This window comes from Dermacentor variabilis, chromosome 11 (genome assembly GCF_050947875.1).
Source record: "Dermacentor variabilis isolate Ectoservices chromosome 11, ASM5094787v1, whole genome shotgun sequence".
Taxonomy (NCBI): Eukaryota; Metazoa; Arthropoda; class Arachnida; order Ixodida; family Ixodidae; genus Dermacentor; species Dermacentor variabilis.
Window position 1 is genome coordinate 53869522 of NC_134578.1, and position 19225 is coordinate 53888746.

General features: G+C 46.5%; 1 protein-coding gene across 2 annotated transcripts in view; it reads left to right on the forward strand.

Moving 5' to 3' along the window:
- The window catches only part of LOC142563804 (venom metalloproteinase antarease-like TserMP_B), a 63448-nt gene that overhangs the window by 12650 nt on the left and 31573 nt on the right, over nt 1-19225 (forward strand). For both annotated transcript variants that reach the window (XM_075674423.1, XM_075674424.1), the window contains 3 exons: nt 2616-2687; nt 2740-2870; nt 11893-11942. In XM_075674423.1, the coding sequence (XP_075530538.1) occupies nt 2616-2687; nt 2740-2870; nt 11893-11942 (253 nt within the window). The remainder of the gene's footprint in view (nt 1-2615; nt 2688-2739; nt 2871-11892; nt 11943-19225) is intronic.

The following is a 19225-nucleotide window of genomic DNA, read 5'->3' on the forward strand; positions in this document are numbered from 1 at the left end:
TCACCTGCAGACTCATGACGATCTCGTTGTAGCTGGGGAACTGATCACCAAGTGATACTATGCAGACAGAAAAACTCCACCAGTCGGAGAAGACAAATGGTGGGGCTTCCAGGCCAGAATTCGGAGAACTGCGGTGGCTCCAGGATGCAGTGCAGCGTGGTTTCTTCATTTCAGGCCACCAGCGTCTGGAAGGCTTCTTGTTAAATTCTGTCGATATAGGTGATCTTGTCGGCATTCGGCGTCGTTGCACCGATTCGTCTGCAAAATCAGGACAAATTTGCTGTAGCTGGGGAAGTGCTCACCTTGTTGCAGAGCGCGCGTCCACAGGCGGTGCTCAAACTGAAGGTTGCGGACTGCAGGGCAGCCAAATATTTCGGTAGAGTTAGTCTTGAACACCAATCATGTCCGTATGTCGGATTCGTGCTTTCTCTACCACAATTTTCAACGTCGCTCAATTAGCAAATCGCATCACTGAGCCCTCTCACATTGAATTATTGTGTGTTGTTTACTGGCGCAAGGGTCATGTATGGCCAAAGAGCGCCGTGCCATTGCTAGTAAGTTGAAGTGGAGTGATGAATTCCATGAAGTTGATGTGATGTGGTTCTAAAGGGGCCTAAAAACAGTCGCTGTAAAGTGCGTAAAATGAGCTCTCTCACACTGTCCCATCAGTCGTGCTCACTGACAATTTCGTACGAAGTGCATCAGCCCTCAAAGTCGTGACCTTCAGTCTATGCAAACATGGGATCATCCAGCTAACGCTGCAAGTCCGGGCAGGTAACACAGGACGCTGTGTCCGTAGACTACGGACCTAAATCGTTGGCGGTTGTTCCAAGATGATTAAAGAGTCCGGCTTCGAAGTTCTAGTGTTGATGGAGTGGTTTCCCGTACCTACACCCTTTGTTAAGGCGTCAATATACAGCGCAAGAGATCTTAGCAGATATCTAACACGTTGCGATAGCATAACAGCAATCCCAGCGCAAGACAGCCTAGTACGAAATGGTGCCGATGTGCCCGACAGACCGGCGCTTAGTCCTGGTTACAAATTAAAAACCGTGAAAGACAAACTTCTGGCGATTGGACCGAAACTGCGAAGCACTGAATGCAATAGCAAGGTTTGGCGTTGCACTGAAGCTCCTCAGGTGATACTATAATATTACGTGGGGCCGGCATTGTGCTGTGACACGCCATGTAACAGCACCCTCGTCGCTATTAGGCGTCACATAACGCTGGCGTGACGTGACGCGACACCAAAACAGTATACAGTAGTGCATGCTAGGGGGACTCTGAATGGCGGGTACAACAAAACAGTCACGCACACGAGGGATACCATCAAAGGCACCGTTAATACTTGCACATAACTGCGAAGGAAATGATCACTTTGATATTGTGGAAACGAACACTGCGGCTGCACAATACTGGTTGTGCCTGTCTTCATGGGTGCCAGTTAAAATGATTAGTAAAATGAGAACAAAGTAAAAGCGGGAACTAACCTTTCGACAAGTGGACTTGTCTTTTTCAATGCGACATATGCTTTCCTCAGCATAGTATATAAGGCTTGTTCTTCTAAAAGGGAAACGGGGTAAGGCGCGTGGGCGACGCAACGACCCAGAGTGTGTTAGCGGCGAGAAAGTAGAAGAGAAAATGAAAAGCGTGCTATTCAACGTCGGTGGAGGAATGTGAGGTAGCGCCGTGTGTCAGCCGGTTGACGTGTCACGTGCAGCGACTTAGTGTGAGCCGGCTGTCAATTGACTGCTATGATCGGTGGTGGCACTATGCCACGTTTTTGCGCCGCCTGGGCTAACGGTTCTTGGGCGCATTCACCGCCGAAATCTCCTGCGCAGTTGTTGTCAATATGCGCCGTTTGGTCTTCGCGATGCAGCAAAGCTTCGCACAAATCCACTTCTACAGCGCGTGAAATTTGCGAGACACTTAAGCTTCAGATTACTGTCTGCTCGTTGTAACGTAATCGAGCGGTGCAAAAACCAAAGATGCACGATTGTTCTCGTTTCAACGTCTTCGCGAATTCGTCATTTCGTTGCCATCGCGCGGTCGGCAGCAGGTTGCCATTATTGCGCCGTGCTCAAATCATCCTGGTTGAGGCCTTCATAGCCACGCAGTCATCATCTGCATGGTGGTCATATCATTATGATATACAAGGTGTCATATTGTCCTCTAAGGTGGTCGCAAACTGAGGACTACTTATGGCTGTGTGCTTAGTCCTGCGATTTGCTCACAATGTAATGAACACGGCGAAGTGCCGGTGTTTTCAACGGATAATACCTCCCACATGGTGACATTTCCGGCAGTTCGGGCTTAACGCCTTATAGTGTCTACTGACTGGCACATCCTGCACAGGTGTTTGTCGAAAGTCATTCTGGCCCGGCATGCAATCCTCTGTGGTTGCAAGCGAAACGTCTTATCGGAATCGTTTGTTGAGTTGTCATTCGTCCGGGACATGAGACATGCGCACCAATTTAGTGTAACTTATTTTACCCCTTCACTGTATGAAGTGTGACAGGTATGTCGAATTTTTAGGGTTGCTTCTAATCATTATATTTTAGGGTGTTGCTTGTATATATTTCCGCCACTTAGCGTTATGTTCTCTGTGCTTGCAGGTTAACGACATACTGCGGCAACTGAGGCCCCCTGGCTCTATCCGCTTAACTGGGCTTAAAATTTCTGACAAAGTGAGTAGCGTTGACGCCAATGTAGCTGCATATAACAAAATCAATTTTACAGGGAGCGGAAAAGTTGTTGCAGTTGGAAAGGAATGGCGATGTTTTCGCAGAAGAAACAATGGTAAAACTGATTGCATATATGAGACACCGCTCAATATTTTTTGCTTCGGATTTGGTGATGATCTTGACAGGGTGAGCAAATATCTCAGTACTGTGTCTATTTCGTAACAGGTTGTTTACGTGCGCATATATCAGCAATTATCTCAGCATTGTGTCTATTTCGTAAAATAACAAGTTGATAACGTGCGCATATATATGAAAGCACGTTCTTTGCTGCGATAGCCAGTGCTATTACTGTTGACGAGCTAAGAGCACTACAAATGTAAGAACCTAATGCATCTTAAAGCATTTTATTGCAGCCAATTCTTACACTGAAACAAAACTTCAGCAGTTTTTTTCATTGGTTCTTAAAATCCAACAAAAAGTAAAAAAAGAAACATTCGCAGCATTCAAGGTATGCGGAAAGAAAGTGGACACACAAAAGTTATCTTACACTCGTAAATTTATTTTCTAGAAAGATTAAATTTCCCAGATTGGAGGGTGTCGTGTTCGTCATTTGTATTCAATCACAGCAAACAGCATTTCTGGGTCCTTGAATTATCGTTATGGCTATAGACTGCTGCATTAACTCGAGGCACGTACTAGTGAGTTCCGTTTAACAGTAACAACAGCGACATGCCACGGCGCTTTATTTATGCAGGTGCGCACGCATCATCGGTGCCGTGAGCAAACTTCCTGCGTTATGGTTTCGCTGACGGCAAACTTTCGTTGCCATGGAAACGCCTACAAAAAGGCATTTGGGTGTGGACATTGTTCGCGTCGTTGCCGCAATTCCGGTCGTCACGCTATCATCTTCGTCTTTTACGTGGTCTCACTGCAGTTGTCTTTGTTGTAATCTAAGTCACCAACGTGATCGGTGTTCAGCCATTACCATTAATGTCATTGTCTTCTTGCAGCGATCGACGATGTTCCATTGTAGTTGTTCTTGTCGCCTCAAAACATAGTTATTAAAACATCATAGTTATCAGAATGCGGCCTTCATCTTTATCGCTACTGCAATGTTATTGCCATTCTCGTCATCATCGCGCCGCTGTAGTCTCGCCACGAAATGTCCTGTAAATTCATTTCTATCTTGTGCGGTCGAACAAAAGCGTGACAATCAAACGAACGCGATTGACCCGGTTCCTAGATTCTAAATGGTCTGTGCACTAGGCATTTCTACTAAAGTCACAACAAATAAGACAAAAATAAACAGACAGTAGGGATCTACAAAAGCATGCATTATGCGTGAGCTATTGAAAGAATGAAATTAGCAAAATCTTTGTTGCGTAAAAAGGCGACGCTGATGCGATGCCGCATTTTGAAATCTGAGGCACGTTTTAGTTTATGTATGGGTGTGTGTCGAGCGTGTGTGTGTCGGGTGTCAATTGTGTGTCGGGTGCGTCCGGTGTGCCGAGTGCGTCCGGTGTGCCGAGTGTGTCCGGTGTGTCGGGTGTGTCGGGCGTGTCGGGCGTGTCGTGTGTGTCGGATGTTTTTACAATGACATACTCAGTAATATTTCAAAGAATTGGTCCGAACTCATCTTACGAGGACTGTCATCGGTTTTTGTGCTTAGCATTGACTCAGTATTCCCACATTCTAAGCATGTGTGAGGTCTGTACTGTAGCGGAGGCTCATCTTTCGCGCTTCCCTGAGAACACTTAGCGCCAGCTAACGCTTCGCCACGAAGCCTGCGCGTGGCCTCCCAAATGCGCGGTGCGCCGTTGCGTGCGAACGCTAAGAAATGCGTCAGGCGGCAGCCGGTCTCCTCTCTTGCTCTTCGGCGATGACGATGATTTATTTTCATCATCTTTGAAACGTGGTGGTGACAGTCATCTAGCCTGCCTAAGTTGAAAAGGTATGCTACACACGCTTTTAATTCTAGCATTTTTGTATACATCTCCTTCATCTTTTTTTCTCTCTTCCTCAAAACTTCTCTGTCTAACTTCTACCGCGACTTATGGCTGCAACGAATCCCGCCATGTCAATATCTTCCCTGGTTTTTGTTTCTTCTTTTTACCAATACTCTATAAATGTCTCTTGCTTATCTCGGGTTCTGACCGATCGATGATTCCATCCACTTTAAATCCGAGCGCTTCTGGAAGATGTACGCTACATACGGATCTTATTGGGCGGATCCGTTCGCATTCCATGCATGCCTGATGTTGCGAATATTTGCCCTGGTATATTTTTGTATTTAGGCAACCAGCTCGAACCTCATATACCAAGGCACTGCCCTTTGTGTTACCGTACAGATTTTCCTTGCTAATTTCGTTCTTCTCATACTTGTAAATCTCCGCGGTCTTTCTTCTCTCCATTCTTTATACCCAACTTACTGTCTCCGTTTCTCTCACTTTCTTTTTGATGACTCCTGGTTATCAATATTGTGAGCGCTGCGTATGCATTTCATCTTCCACATCTGTATATACTCATCATCACCACTTGTGGCAGTAACATTGGGTGGCTCGCTCGCTGAAATAAACGGAAGACCTGCTGCCTAACCGTTGTCTTACAAGTGGCGGAGGTGACCGAGTGAACGAGGCAAGACGTTTTTGTCGACAATCCTCGAAGAAGTACTCAGAACCTGTCACACAGTTCCTAAGACGACGTCAGCTTACCACACACAAACAAATGGCTTGGCACTCGTACACTCTCTCTCTGTTAAAGTCCTGAATCATTTGTAGTAACTGGTCTCCGGTGCTGCTGAACAGGACATCATCTGCAAACGGAAAGGTGCTGAGATATTCGCCGTTGATCCCTACTACTAAGCCTTCCCAGTTTAATATCTTGAATACTTCCAGGCGCGCAGTGAATAGCATTGGAGAGATTGCGTCTCCTTGCCTGACCCCTTTCTTTACAGATATCTCCCTACTTTCCATGTGTAGAATTAAAGCAGCTGTGCAATCTCTGCAGATATTTACGTAAGCGGCCTGTACTCCTTGATTACGTGGCGCATCTATGACTGCTGGCATCTCTACTCAAATGCCTTTTCTTAATCTATAAAAACCACGCAGAGAGGCTGATTGTACTCTGGAGATTTCTCGAATACCTGATAAAAAACATGCATGTGATCCATTGTAAGGTATCCCTTCCTGAAGCCAGCCTGTCCCCTTAGTTGACTAACGTCCTTTGTTGCCCTTATTCTATTGGAAATTACCTTGGTGAATATTTTTAATAATACTGGAGTAACTAATGCGCCTATAATTTTCAATTCTTTAACGTCTTCCTTTTTGTGAATTAATATAATGTTGGCATTCTTCCAGTTCTCTGGAACCCTTGAAGTCGATAGAAAGTTCGTACAGAGAGCAGCCAGTTTTTCAAGCATTAAGTCTCCTCCATTTTTGATTAAATCGACTGTTATTCCATCTTCTCCTGCCGCTTTTTCCCGTTTGTCTTGGAAGGCCCTTCTAACCTCATCGCTAGTTATAGAAGGAGTCTCTACAACCTGTTCATTAATTCTTCGAATGGAGGTTTGTGGCCCCTCTGGGTACTCTACTGGTCAGAATTCTTCCGCCGCTTTTACTACACCTTCTAGATTGCAGATGATATTACAATGCTTATCTTTCAGTGTACACATCTTGGTTTGCACTATTCCAAGCTTCCCTCTGACTGATTTCATGCTTACGTTCATTTTTTACAGCTTCTTCAGTCTTTCTCACGTTATAATTTCGAGTAGCCCTTATTTTCTTCTTCATGATTACTTTTGACAGTTCCGCGAATTCTTTTTTTTTATATTTGGGGTTTTACGTGTAAAAACCACTTTCTGATTATGAGGCACGCCGTAGTGGAGGACTCCGGAAATTTTGACCACCTGGGGTTCTTTAACTTCAGCGAATTCTATCTAATCTCTTGAGTTGGACACTTTCACTATTTGTCGTTTCTTTATCAGGTCCTTTGTTACATGAGAGAGCATACCTACTGGCTGCCTTGGTGCCTTACATCCCACTTCAACTGCTGCCTCTCAGGCCAGGCTAGTTAGGGTTACATTCATTACATCTATGACATCATCATCATCATCTCTCTGTTCTAAGGCTGCATATTTGTTTGCAAATAGCAGCCTGAATTGGTCTGCTTTGAAGCTTACCGCGTCTACGTTGGTCTGTTTCTTCCTGAACAATTTTACTCTTTCTCTATTCAAATTGATGTGAATCCTACACCACATCAACCTATGATCACTGAACTTTACCTAACACTTCAACATCCTTCTCTAAAAGGATGTTGAAGTGTATGAAAGTATGAAATTTATTTCATTTCTCGTTTCACCGTGAGGGCTTTTCCAGGACCACATTCTCTTGCTACGCTTCCTGAAGAAAGTGTTCATCATTTCCAGCTTATTCCTTTCCCTGAGTTCTACCAGCATCTCTTCTAGCGTTCCCAGAATCGACGCCGTAACTGCCAACTCCTTGTTCACCAGCCTACTTCTACATTGAAGTCGCCCATTACTACACTATACTAAGTTTGCAATTTTCTCAACGCTAATTCAACATCTACATAAATCTGATCTACTTCATCATCATCATCATTGAATTTCTGAGCGTAGCCTTGCACAACCTTTAATCTATACTTGTTATTGCGTTTGATTACGACTACTGCTACCCCCTCATTAATGCTGTAGAACTCGTCGAAGTCCTTATGGATTAGAAATCCTATCCCGCATTGCTTCTTATCCAAGAGACCTCTATAGCAGAGGACATGGCTGTTAGTCAGCACTGTATAAGCATCACCAGTTGTAATCTCACTAAGGCCAATGATATCCCAAACAATGCCCGATGGTTCCTCAAAGATTACTGGTAAGCTAGCCTCACTCGACAGCGTTCAGATGTTAAAGGCTGCCATGGTCAGTTTATATAGCCGTTTGTGAATATTTCAATGCATGTCCGAGACCTCTTACATTATTCCAGAATCTTTTGGTTCACGTTAATATCTTTTTCGAATATTATGCGCCCAACTTCGTCATGGAAGTTTCATTTTCTCTCACACGAGCTCCCTCGCAACCCTTTTCTCAGTATTTGTTCCATCTAAGGAGTGCCTTTCCTTCTGGTAATTCCAACTTTCTGGCTCCTAGATGATTCCGAGACGTCTGCTTAAGCTCTTCCATAGCTTGCTTTATTAAGGCGAAAGCCTTAATATGCTCATGCGTCGAAAAATCCTTTGTCCGGCATGATAAAAAAACTTGACCGTCCAGCTTTGTAGCACCAAAATTCGATGCAACCAAATCAAGCATAGGTGGGACTCGAATCCACGCCCTCTGGTGGCAGTCGAACCCACGACTTCTGATTGGAGTTGAAGCCACTACCTTAGGAGTTAAGGCAAAGTTAATTAAGGCACTCGAACCCACGACCTTTGTTGGGAGTTGCGCCCTCCCACCGAAGGCCGTGCGTCTGACTATCGTAATAAACTCTACTAATTAACTGCGCCTTAATTAACTTCACCCTAATTACAACCAAAGGTCGGGGGTGCGACTCCCATCAACGGTCCTAGGTGCGACCCTCAATGGTGGCACCATGATTTAATTTTGGTCCGACCAAAATTCTGTGGAACCAAAGTTGATGTGCCACCACTGATCGTCGAACCCATGACATTTGGTGGGAGTCAAACCCACGACTTTTGGTTTAAGTAGGGAACATTTAAGGCACAGTTAATGAAGAAAAATTATGGCGCTCGAACCCGCGACCTTTGGTGGGAGAAAAAATGGGAGCAACGCATTCGAATGAGAATGTCAAGTAATTTAATGAATGTATAGCGAGCGCGCACGCTTTCACCTTCATCTTCTTTAGCGTATGCAATAGTGACTGTTAAGTATTTGCTTTCTATACGAGCTGCCCCATGTAGTGGCGCTGACGAGAAGTCAGCCCATCGCCTCCGAGATCATAGCGGCGCGCCTGTGCACACTGAAAAATGTTACCATGCTTTGGCACACACACCGTGACCCCAAATGACGAGAGGTTCAGTGAAGAGCGGCACATATCAAGTGCATTCTTGGCGCAGGTGGCTAAAGCGTTGGCGTGAAAGTCGTTCAATGAAAAGTGGCACATACCAAGCAAATTTTGTAACAGCCTGCTAAAGCCTCGGCTTGCTGTCCTTGAGGAAGCCATGTGGCGTGGCTTCGATTTCGCCTCACATCTAAAAAATTTGAACGATATTTCTGTCATTGTAGATAGAATGTATTGACAGGAAAGACAGAGAGGTCGACCGGAGCTAGTGCGCTCTAGTCTGCTACTTTTCACTGTGGAAGAGGGAACGGGAGTGAAAGTACTGGGATGGGGCAAAATGATAAGTGGTGAGTGCTTATGTATATGAGACATTTGCCCTGCTAGAGCCTCTCGTCTAGCTTGGTGTCCTGCAGCAACTTCAACGGCGCTTTAGATGCCCGCATTGAGGTTGGAGTGTCAGGCCATAGGCCGAGGATAGCGGCCTTCGACAGCGGTTGCCTGCCAACGCTGGCTAGAGAACTTTCCAACGTCCTTCGCTCTACCATATATGCTGGGCAATCGCACACTGTGTGTTCCAGCGTTTCAGGCGTCTGGCAGTGTTCACAATCCGGGCTCTTCGACTGGCCGATGAGGTACGCGTAGCGACGGGTGAAAGCAACGCCCAGCCGAATCCTGTGTAGCAATGAAGTTTTGCTCTCTGTAACCTTCGAGGGCAAACAGAATTTGTCCCCTGGGTCGACTATATATAGGTATATGTGGATGTCATCGAGGGCTCAGTATGCCTTTGTAAGGTCCTGCATGAGTGCCTTGATCATAGAGTTGGCGTCAGGTCGCGAGTAGGCAAGCCGTAGTCCATCAGAGGAAAAGAAGGCCGATCTTGCCTCACTGTCAGTGCGTTCATTGCCGATCACACCACAATGACTAGGTAGCCATTGCAAAGTGATCACGTGGCCACGTAACTCGGCACTGTGATGAAGTTCGGCGATTTCCAGCACGAGAAGGTAATATGGTCCTTTCCTTAAAAAGCATTTCACAACAAATTGGCACATAGGCTGTGGCAACAGGGGTCCATACTTAGTGTAATCACATACCCTGTAGACACAGCTGCACTCACTCACCCAAAGAGATCATACCCACTACCTAAGGGGCACATATCCTGTGGCACATACCTATTGGCTCAAGGGATGTTAATATTTAGATTGCACTATCCACGAATTGGCCTACAAAAGAGGCTAGAAGCAGGTTAGAAACAGGTATACCCGATACTAAATAGTGGTCGTTACTCGGGAAGGACGACGTCATCTTCAAGAGGTGATTACCCGCGGATCCGTGGCACGGTGAACTGCGGCTGAAGCGCGAGTATTGCCGCACCTCTCGAGGTGACATTATTGCTTACGTCAAGACGCAGCGGGCCACCAGCGAGTGGTGTCGTCAGCATCGCACAGTTCTGGTGATTAGTCGTTGGCTGCATGGAGTGGCGAATGACCGCCTGCCACTTGGTAACGTGAACAGGAACGTCGCATCAGCGGGTGCGGCTCCGCACTGGCTTTAGCGTCTCAGTTCCGGTTTCCCGTACTCTAATAATCGCAGCAGTACGTGGCATACCCTTAAAGACAAGGGAGAACATTCACGCCTCCAAGATGCCTAGGAACATGAATCCTGAATATGACAGGGAACTCCGACAAGCACAAGCACTGCGGAAGACATTAGCATGCATGCGCAACGGATGAAGAAATCAGATAGACCAATGAAGGAAAATATAAGGGTATTACCACATACGATATGAGTGTGGTTGGTGGAGAAGAGCGGAAATACACACAGCCTGAAGACACTACGGCAATGGAGTAACTGCTCTCAATTTTCGCTGTCACAACATGCGACAAATCATACATCATCATCACAGACTCGCAAGAAGCCTGTAGAAGATACAAGATGAGAAGAATTAGTTGTTCAGAACTCAATCAACTCCGGGGCAGGCACATCCAAGAAAGCATACCGGCCTATGCCGCAGCCCGAGAACACGTAAACCGGGCCGCCCCGCAGGGACTAAGTCCTCTTTGTAAGATCGAAAAAATATTACCAACAAAGTAGACGGGTAATGGAATATTACAAGGAGGTAGAGAAGTATTACCGAAGATCACACAGAATACTAGCAAGAAAAGCAGCAGTAATCTCGAGAAAACTACGAACAGAAACGTACTTTCACGTAACTCTATTGCACGCAATGTACCCGGAAACATATCGAGCGCCACATGTACAGCAACCACCAGAAGAGCTCAGGATCGTGACGTGTCAGGGCCCTGGGGACCAGCTTCGGCTGGTCGACAGGGCTACGCTGTAGGCAGAGAACCATGGAATTAAGCCTACCCACGGGAGCCTGGTCGTCACAATAAAGTTTGTTGCCTTCATTCATCCGAAAGATAATATGTATTGTTTGAGAGCTTGCATCAATTTACGAATATCGCTGAGCTGGATGAATGAAATGCTTGAAAGGTATGATTGGGCTTTTTTTTAATCGGCGATTAATTACTGCGACTCACCTGGCATTCCTAGGCCGCCACAACTGACGGCGTGTCCCAGCAAGAGCCATCATGTTATGCTAGGTCTGTCTTTGTAGTATCCACAGAAACAGCCAATATATGACACTGCGTGCATTTGACATATTCTCCAGCCTTAAAGTTCGCGAAATATACGTTAAAATTACCTCTGAAAACTGTCTTTGTTTAGGTTTGTCCTTGCGGAGCCATCAACTATGTGTGATCAATGTAGTACATCTTGGAGGATAATTCACCTTGCTAGCGACCGTTCAAGGTGAAACCGTGCACATGCAGTGGAAGCCATGTTAGTCTTGCATTTTCAATAAATTTCGACAAGCAAAGCGGAAATAACAGGCACGGTAAAAAATATCGATAACATAATTAGTTGACTTTCACACGATTTATTATCTAATGCTTACTATTTTTAAACTGTAGCAGATATTAACATACTGGTTATATTAAAATAACGAAGATTTTCTGCTGTACAACAACGTAGAAGCAGTTTCTTGACCTCTTTCAATTTCTGTTGTGCAATGTTCAGTTTCATACTGCCCAATTTTATATGTTGAGTTTGGAAACCCATTCTGTGTGGTATGTCTAAATGTCTCCTTATCTTTCTCGCAACAATTGCTTTTATTATTGCAGGCGAGTAGCGCGTCGAAAGGACAAAGACGGAACAAGACCTACGGTACATGGTAGGTCTTCATTTCCCGTCAGCCACCACCTTCATGCTCTACTTGCGTTAGAGTGAAAATATTTAAATGTATAAGTTAGCTAAGATTTCGTTTCCCTCTCTCCCGAACTTTCTCTGGTAAATGTTTTGAAGTTTCACAACTGCTTCACATTTGAAAAGCCCAAACGTGTGCTTTCATAGAGTAGTGCAGACGTTTTCTTGTCTACCACCACACAATAAAATGAAGCACGTCACAAGGCCAGGAGTGAGTTTTAAAGCGAAAGCTTTACTGGCCGCGAACTTGCGATTTCGCCGTGGCGGTGCTCCGAGGAGGCACATGACGTTACAACGCGCGCCTCGCCACGCATATTTTTCTCTCTCTCTCGCTCCCTATTCACTACTGCGCATGCGCCACTAGTAGCACCGAGCCACAGGTGTCCCGCCGCTGCGCACCGCATCGCCTTTCCGCCATTTGGGATGATGTCACACCACGTTCCTCGTCGTTGCGCTCGCCTCCGCTCGCTTCGTTAGCTGCGTCGCATGCCTGATAACGTGTTGGAAGATGGGAAAGGAAAGCTCGCGCGCGCCGCCACCGCAGTTGAGGCGGCAGTACGGGCTGCGACAATTCTGATAAGCAGGAGGAGGCCTGGAATCGACATCGGAACGAGATGAAGAGGAAATGAATCGCCCAGGAAACAGACGAACAGCGCGCCGAACGACTGGCTAAACGCCGGAACATAGCTAGACAACCAGACTAACCTGGACTTGCAATCAAGATTAACCAAGGCTAACCATGCTATGCCTTAGCTTTTGCTACGTATATCCTGGCATAGCCGAGCTAAGCCATTGCAATTTTTTCAACTTCAGGGCGTCAGTGAGAAGGCATTCTAATTGTGTTTATATCAAGGTGTCCGCTGTGTCATGAGTCATTTCTTATTGACATAAAATCGTAAGTTTCAATGCGGTGCAGCTAAAAGCCTTCCAGCCCCAAAGATTACGTTCACACCGAAACAGCTGTTACACTTTCTGTGAGTGCCCATCATGTCTCCGTATATAAGCATTGTAGCAGTTGACCAGTTTATTATAATGACTGAATAAAACGAAGTGGCGTGTGTGCCTCTAAAAATTCATCCCAGCACTTTGAAAATAGAAATCCAAATCTACTGAGCTACTAGAAAACCAACAAAAGAAGCCAGCATGACCCCTATTGCTTGAACTGATTGAGCTGCCACAGAGGGAAAATAATTTCGCTCAATTAGAAAACGTAAATTAAAACAAATGATGGGACGTAGGAAAATAGAAATGCCATTTGCCAGAATGAATTGCATGCATTCCACTGCGAAAGTTTTCACCTCAAAGAGTAAAAAATGTGAGAAGTTGGGCGGTGAAGGTGTACAGTGATTCTTCATGTCTTTGTTGATGAAGAATAAAAAAGGCCTGCAAGTACATTATATTTTCTTCCATGCTTAGCGACTACAGGAAAAGTGGTGTGTTCCATCTAAGGGATATTATGGAATAATTATTTCGCAATCGTACGATGGTTCAGGTCGACACAAAAAGATAAATTAGACATTGCAAAAAGTCTCGGGCACTATATAAATCTAAAAAATGTTAAAAAAAGAGAACTTCCCACTCGAAACTGCCGCAATACAATGGGCAGCAGGCGTTCTTGTAATCCGGTGAAACAAATACAATTGCATGGAGTGTTAGTTATTTTTTTCCTCCGCATCTTCGAACAACTGTCCTAGAACGACCTAGAATTCAGCAAATAGTTGGTCCAATCTCCCTGTCTCTCCGTTGTTTAACGTTCTCAGTAACGAGGGCCTTTGCCCACAAAAAATCTCTGCAACGAAGAACCCTGAAAATACAACAAATGAAAAGAAGGAGACTTTCTCTTCTCGCTCCGGAGGTTGCTCTGGAAATCGATCGCCGACGCTTTTCCTCAGGAGTCGCAGCAACTCGCTGTATTGAATGGGGGCATAGGAGGAAATACAGTTCCAATAGCGCGCAGTTACAATCAAATTTTGTACTGCCTATTCACATAGAGTCGGGGCTTTTTAGTGGCAAAAGGCTGGAAAGAAAGGCGACTATAAGAGTCGTCTCCGCATACGTTTTTGGGTAACGTTGTTGAAGAAGCGAGATATAGTATACGTACGGCCAAAAAATTCTACTACCCGCCACGTTGTAAACACGGCTTGCTTTGCATTCAAAGCAGATCTGGCACGACTCTGTGAAGAAACGTGCGAGACAAAATGGACGCCGGCAGGCCGTTGCTGCTCACAAACTCTGACGCGCAACTCAGCAACTCCGTGCCCGTAGCTGTCGAATGCGAAACGTTCTACGTTGGTTTCTCATAAACCACCAATTCAATGCGAAAACTCTGCGTGCGTCTTATTTCAATCATCGTTTTCATATTATCATTATTTTTATTGTTGCTATGCTTCGGGGCTACCACCTTGTTCGCGGAACCTGGCCATCTCGTCGCATGTCCGAAGACTGAAATGTACTACTTTCCACGCCCGAGGGCTGAAAATGCCATAACAGTATTTGCGAACTTGTTAATATATTCATCGTGCCTTTTTCCTTTTTTTTCCTCTTATCTTTTTTGCATCTAACTGTGCGATGTCGTACGTCAATGCTCACAACCCTGTATTCTTGCATACATGATTCAGACCCAGTGGACAGGCGAGCAAGAGCTGGATTTCATCATAGAAAATGGATGGCATGGAGGCTTGGAAGGCAAAAAGGTTGCTCGCAGGAATGAGAGCACTCGCCGAAACACGTAGCTACTACATGCACACGTTGCCGAGGCGGTGCATTTCTTTGTTACATTTTGCACGCTTTTCCTCGCTCAACGCGAGATGCAAAAAAAAGCAGCAGTTTCGCCCGAAAGGCGAAGCATCGATGACGATAGCAAATAGACAGCAACACAAAGTAAGGACAGTAATATTATCGGCCGTAGAAACTTGCAAACATTCGCTTACTAACTAAACTAACCAGCATAGTGTCAGCGCACACAGGCAAACATGAGCATATCAGGCTCGATGAGCGCGTACGTTCACTGTCGAAACGCTGGCGTGAGGAAGCACGGCAGCAGAAGCGAGCGAAGTGCCCTTCGTGCTGTCTATCGCTTGAATGCAAACTGAGCGACGAGAATCCAGCACGCATAAAGGCATGGCGCGCGGCCGCGGATTAAGCAGTTGTTGCCGGAGTACAACGCCATCCTCTCCCTCACGTCCCCAAGGAACCTAGCGCGCGATGGGGGACGGCGGGCTTCCTTACCGCTTTCCTCCCTTCCGCGCGCGAGATTGGGACGCGATCCTCGGCTCCCCTCGTACGTTTTCACTCGCACATACAGCATACGGCGCGCGGCGACGGTGTAATCACCCTTGGACTTTATACGAAACATCACGGCGACGGCAAAAATGCGCCTGGAGAGTGCATACAATTGCTATCGCTATAAATAAGGCTCCACTTAGAGAAGGGGCAATGAGGCGAAAAGGGACGCAGGATACCTGAGGGGACGGAAGTACAGACGCAAGAGTAGACGAGTGGCACTTCACAGGTGGAAGCAAAACGTACAAGTTTGCCAAGAGATGAGGAGACGAAGGAAAAAAATTATGGGGTTTTACGTTCCAAAACCATTTTCTGATTATGAGGCACACCATAGTGGAGGACTCCGGAAATTTAGGCCACCTGGGTTTCTTTAACGTGCACCTAAATCTAAGTACAGGGGTGTTTTCGCATTTCGCCCCAGGGATATGAAGGAATAGTTGATCGGAAAGCATCGCGGCTCCCTTGCTTGTCCTCGGAAAGCGACGACGCGTTTCTAAAATAGCATGTTTTAAGTCGTCTGCGTGCTGACTAGGTCACCCGTTTAGAATGAATTGTGCCACGCGGCTTAGAGTTAAGCTTCCGATTGAGTCCCTTGCGATTTCATCAGCCTGTCAGCGGGAGACACTCGAACACTAACGTTTTGATGCTTTGTTTTTCTCGTGTCCTGGCTGGGGCAACCTAGACAAGGCCTCCGCCAGTTTGGATTTTTTTCCTTTATTAAATTTAATCCGGTACCTGCGCTCTGCAAACGTAATATCACAGCATTGCATATGCGTGGCCGCCACGGTCGTGGTACGCTTGTCGTGCCCCGGTATACGCTGTAGTGACTGGTAATACGTGTTTATGGCAAATTCTTAGCCATGAGTACCGGTGAAATTTCTTTAGACCAAAGATAAAGCCAACGCCTCAAGCTGGCACTGCTCGCAGCGTTTTTCTTCGGCCGTGAATGCACGCGGCGCAAAGGCGATTGGGTTTTCTTGACCCTCGGCTGTCTACTGAAAAATAACAGCTCCTGAGTAACATCATGATGCATTGCAAAGCATTGTGAGTGGTTTCCTAATGTCATACAATGTCAGCACCCAGCTGCCTGTCAGCTGTTGTTTCTTTGTTTTTTGTATGCTTAAACGCGTCGCTGCCCTCTTTCGTCCACTTTTCTTTATCTTTCTCCAAACGCCAATAAGATGCTCCGCTACTGTCGATGCAAGCTTAAGAAACTTCAAAATATTTAAAATTTCCAAGTACGCCTTGAGATCCGTGACGGTCGTGGGCTCAAGGACTTTCAAGATTGCCGTTTTCTTGGGGTCTGTACGGTAAACGCCTTGCTCAGTTACCCGGTGACCCAAGAACAAATGCGTTGTCAAGATCATTTTTATTTTTGTTGTTCTTTTGGGGTTTTATATTTCCAACCCGTCTCGGGGAGCCTCACGAGCATGCTAGCGCGGGCGAACGCTGTTGGCGCACAGCGAAGCATAGACGGCACGCGCTGAGTTATAACTTTTGTTGACCGAACTTCTTGCGTAGCATCCACAGCGTTGACTGCTATGTATGGAACGGAGTATACTGTCTTCTTGCAGTCGGCCATGTCAATCCCTGTCATGAGCATGTCGTCAATATAACAGCCTACGTATGGAATGCCTTGAAGCAACCTGTCCATCAAGGTCTGAAAGATGGCGGATGCACTTGCTACACTGTAAGGAAAGCGGTAAAATTCGAATCCCCGACTAGGGTTTACTATCACATATGGTCGCGACACAGCAGTGAGGGGCAGCTGCTGGTATGCCGAAGAAGGGTAGTACACAGAACACCTTTCGTCCTGCTAGAGCAAAGTGAGTAATGACCTGTTTTCAGCAAGTGCTACCTTATAGTGGGCGCACAAACGAACGCTGCCGTCTTCTTTTCAAACTGTGACGGGATGCAGCATGTCCGTTTCCCCCTGTTCCAGCAGCTGCTGCTCAACTTTTTCCTGGTATGCAAACTGGACAGGCCTAGCGCGGCAAAATACACAGGACGTACCGGGTTTCATGACAAATTTTGCTTGAAATTCTTCTAGTGTTCTGAGCTTCTTAAACAGCACAGAAGAGTACTTTTGCTTTATAACGGCAACGCTGTCTTCGACTGCAATCTGGCCAATTTTCTGCCAGTCAAGTTTCAGGCATTCCAGCCCATTTCGCCCAACCAACACAAGTAAATTGCATAAGTTGTCCTTTGGAACAATCGCGGGTAGCCTCATGATCTGACCCTTGTACTCAACAGCCTGGTCACACTGCCCTTTGAGCTGTATTTGCTCTGCAGAGCACGTGCGAAGTGACATTTTCCAAGGTTCACATTTTCCGTCTGAAGACAGACTGTAACATTGGCTCCGGCACACTTGTGACAGACGTTTCTGTGTCAATCAGCATGTGCGCCGTTCAGCGTCTGTGTCCACTTCATAACATGATTGGTTGCGTTAACAAAATGGTAGAGTTCATGCTCAGAGTCTTCATCGGAACATTCGAACACGTGCGTGCTCTGATTTTGCTCTAGCGTGCACTTGGACATTTGCTTCTCAGATGACCTTCTTCGGAACAATTGCCATAAACGATGTTTCTGTACCAACGCACTTCCATCGAGTATCTCCTGCCGCATCTTTCGGATATTCCGTTCTTTGACATATTTCGCTCTTACGGTCTTTATTTTCCGTGGGCTTCGCTTGCTTTTGGTGTCGAAGTGGTCGGCCTTTCACTGCCATGTACAGATGCCTCTCGTTCTCTTTAGCGCATCTGCTCAGTGTCTCGCACCGCTACTTCCCTGTCAAGGGCGATTTTACAGGCGCCTTCAAATGCCAGCTCTCGTTCAGCGAAGAAAGCACTCTGGGTCTCTTTATTTAGTATACGAGCAACCAACCGTCTCGGAGGGCATCTTGCAAAACGTCACCGTAGTTGAACTTCCTGTCTAAGTGTTTAAATTCTACAATGAACTCTTCGAAACTATAACCCTCCTACTCCACATGCCAGTTAAACTTGCATGGCTCCGCTGTGACGTAATTCCTAGGGATGTAGCGCTTCTTCAGGATACGTCTAACATCTTTATGCGGCTTTTCTCCCAGGGCTGCCGGTACAAGACTTCTTAGTTCTTCATAAGCCTTCATAGCCGTTAAAAATGCTCAAAACGCTGTAAGTACGACTCCAAGTTATGCGTTTTTACAGTGAACCTGTATGCCTCTACCGTTCAGGGAAATTTTCGTGTCCTTATGATAAGCAAAACACTCCACATACGTGGTCCGATCCCGGAGATAGTGCAATGCCGGGCCGACCAGCGGCGGAGATGAAGGAGAAGTTAAGCACTCCCCATAGGTAGGCCGATCCCGAAGATAGTGCAATGCCGGGCCGACCCGCAGCGGAGGTGAACCAAGCGTTAAGCACTCCCCATACGTGGTCCGATCCCGAAGATAGTGCAATGCCGAGCCGACCCGCGGCGGAGGCGCCGTTCGCCATTAAAGGGCCCACATACACAGCTTCGCTGGGCATCCTTCATAGAGTGGAAGGGCAGTGAAATTTTTTTGGTCGAAGCCTGATATAGACCAAAGTGGAGGCATTTCGAGAGAAGTGCACATATTCGCTGCTCATTGATTCGGCATTCCCCTGCTTGGCTGCGCTGTTGGCGTGGCGTACCGTTGCCGTTGTTCGTCGCTCTTGGCTGCTGGGCCCCTGAGGCGGCGGTCGTCACTGAGAAGCGTGCGATGTCGTATTCCAAGATCACGTACTTCGCTAAAGGCGTTGCTCGTGGCCGAGTGCCTGCGCAGAGCTATAGTCCGTATCGAGTGGATGGTGTCGCACTTCAGGATCAAGTGGTTTCCGCCTTATGGAACACTAGACGAAGACGCAGTTCGCGTCCTCCACCACCAGCCGTCGCCTACGCGGGCACGTAGGTCCCTCGCCGCCAGATGTTACAACGTTATCAGTCAGCCATGCCAGGGAATGGGATCAGTTA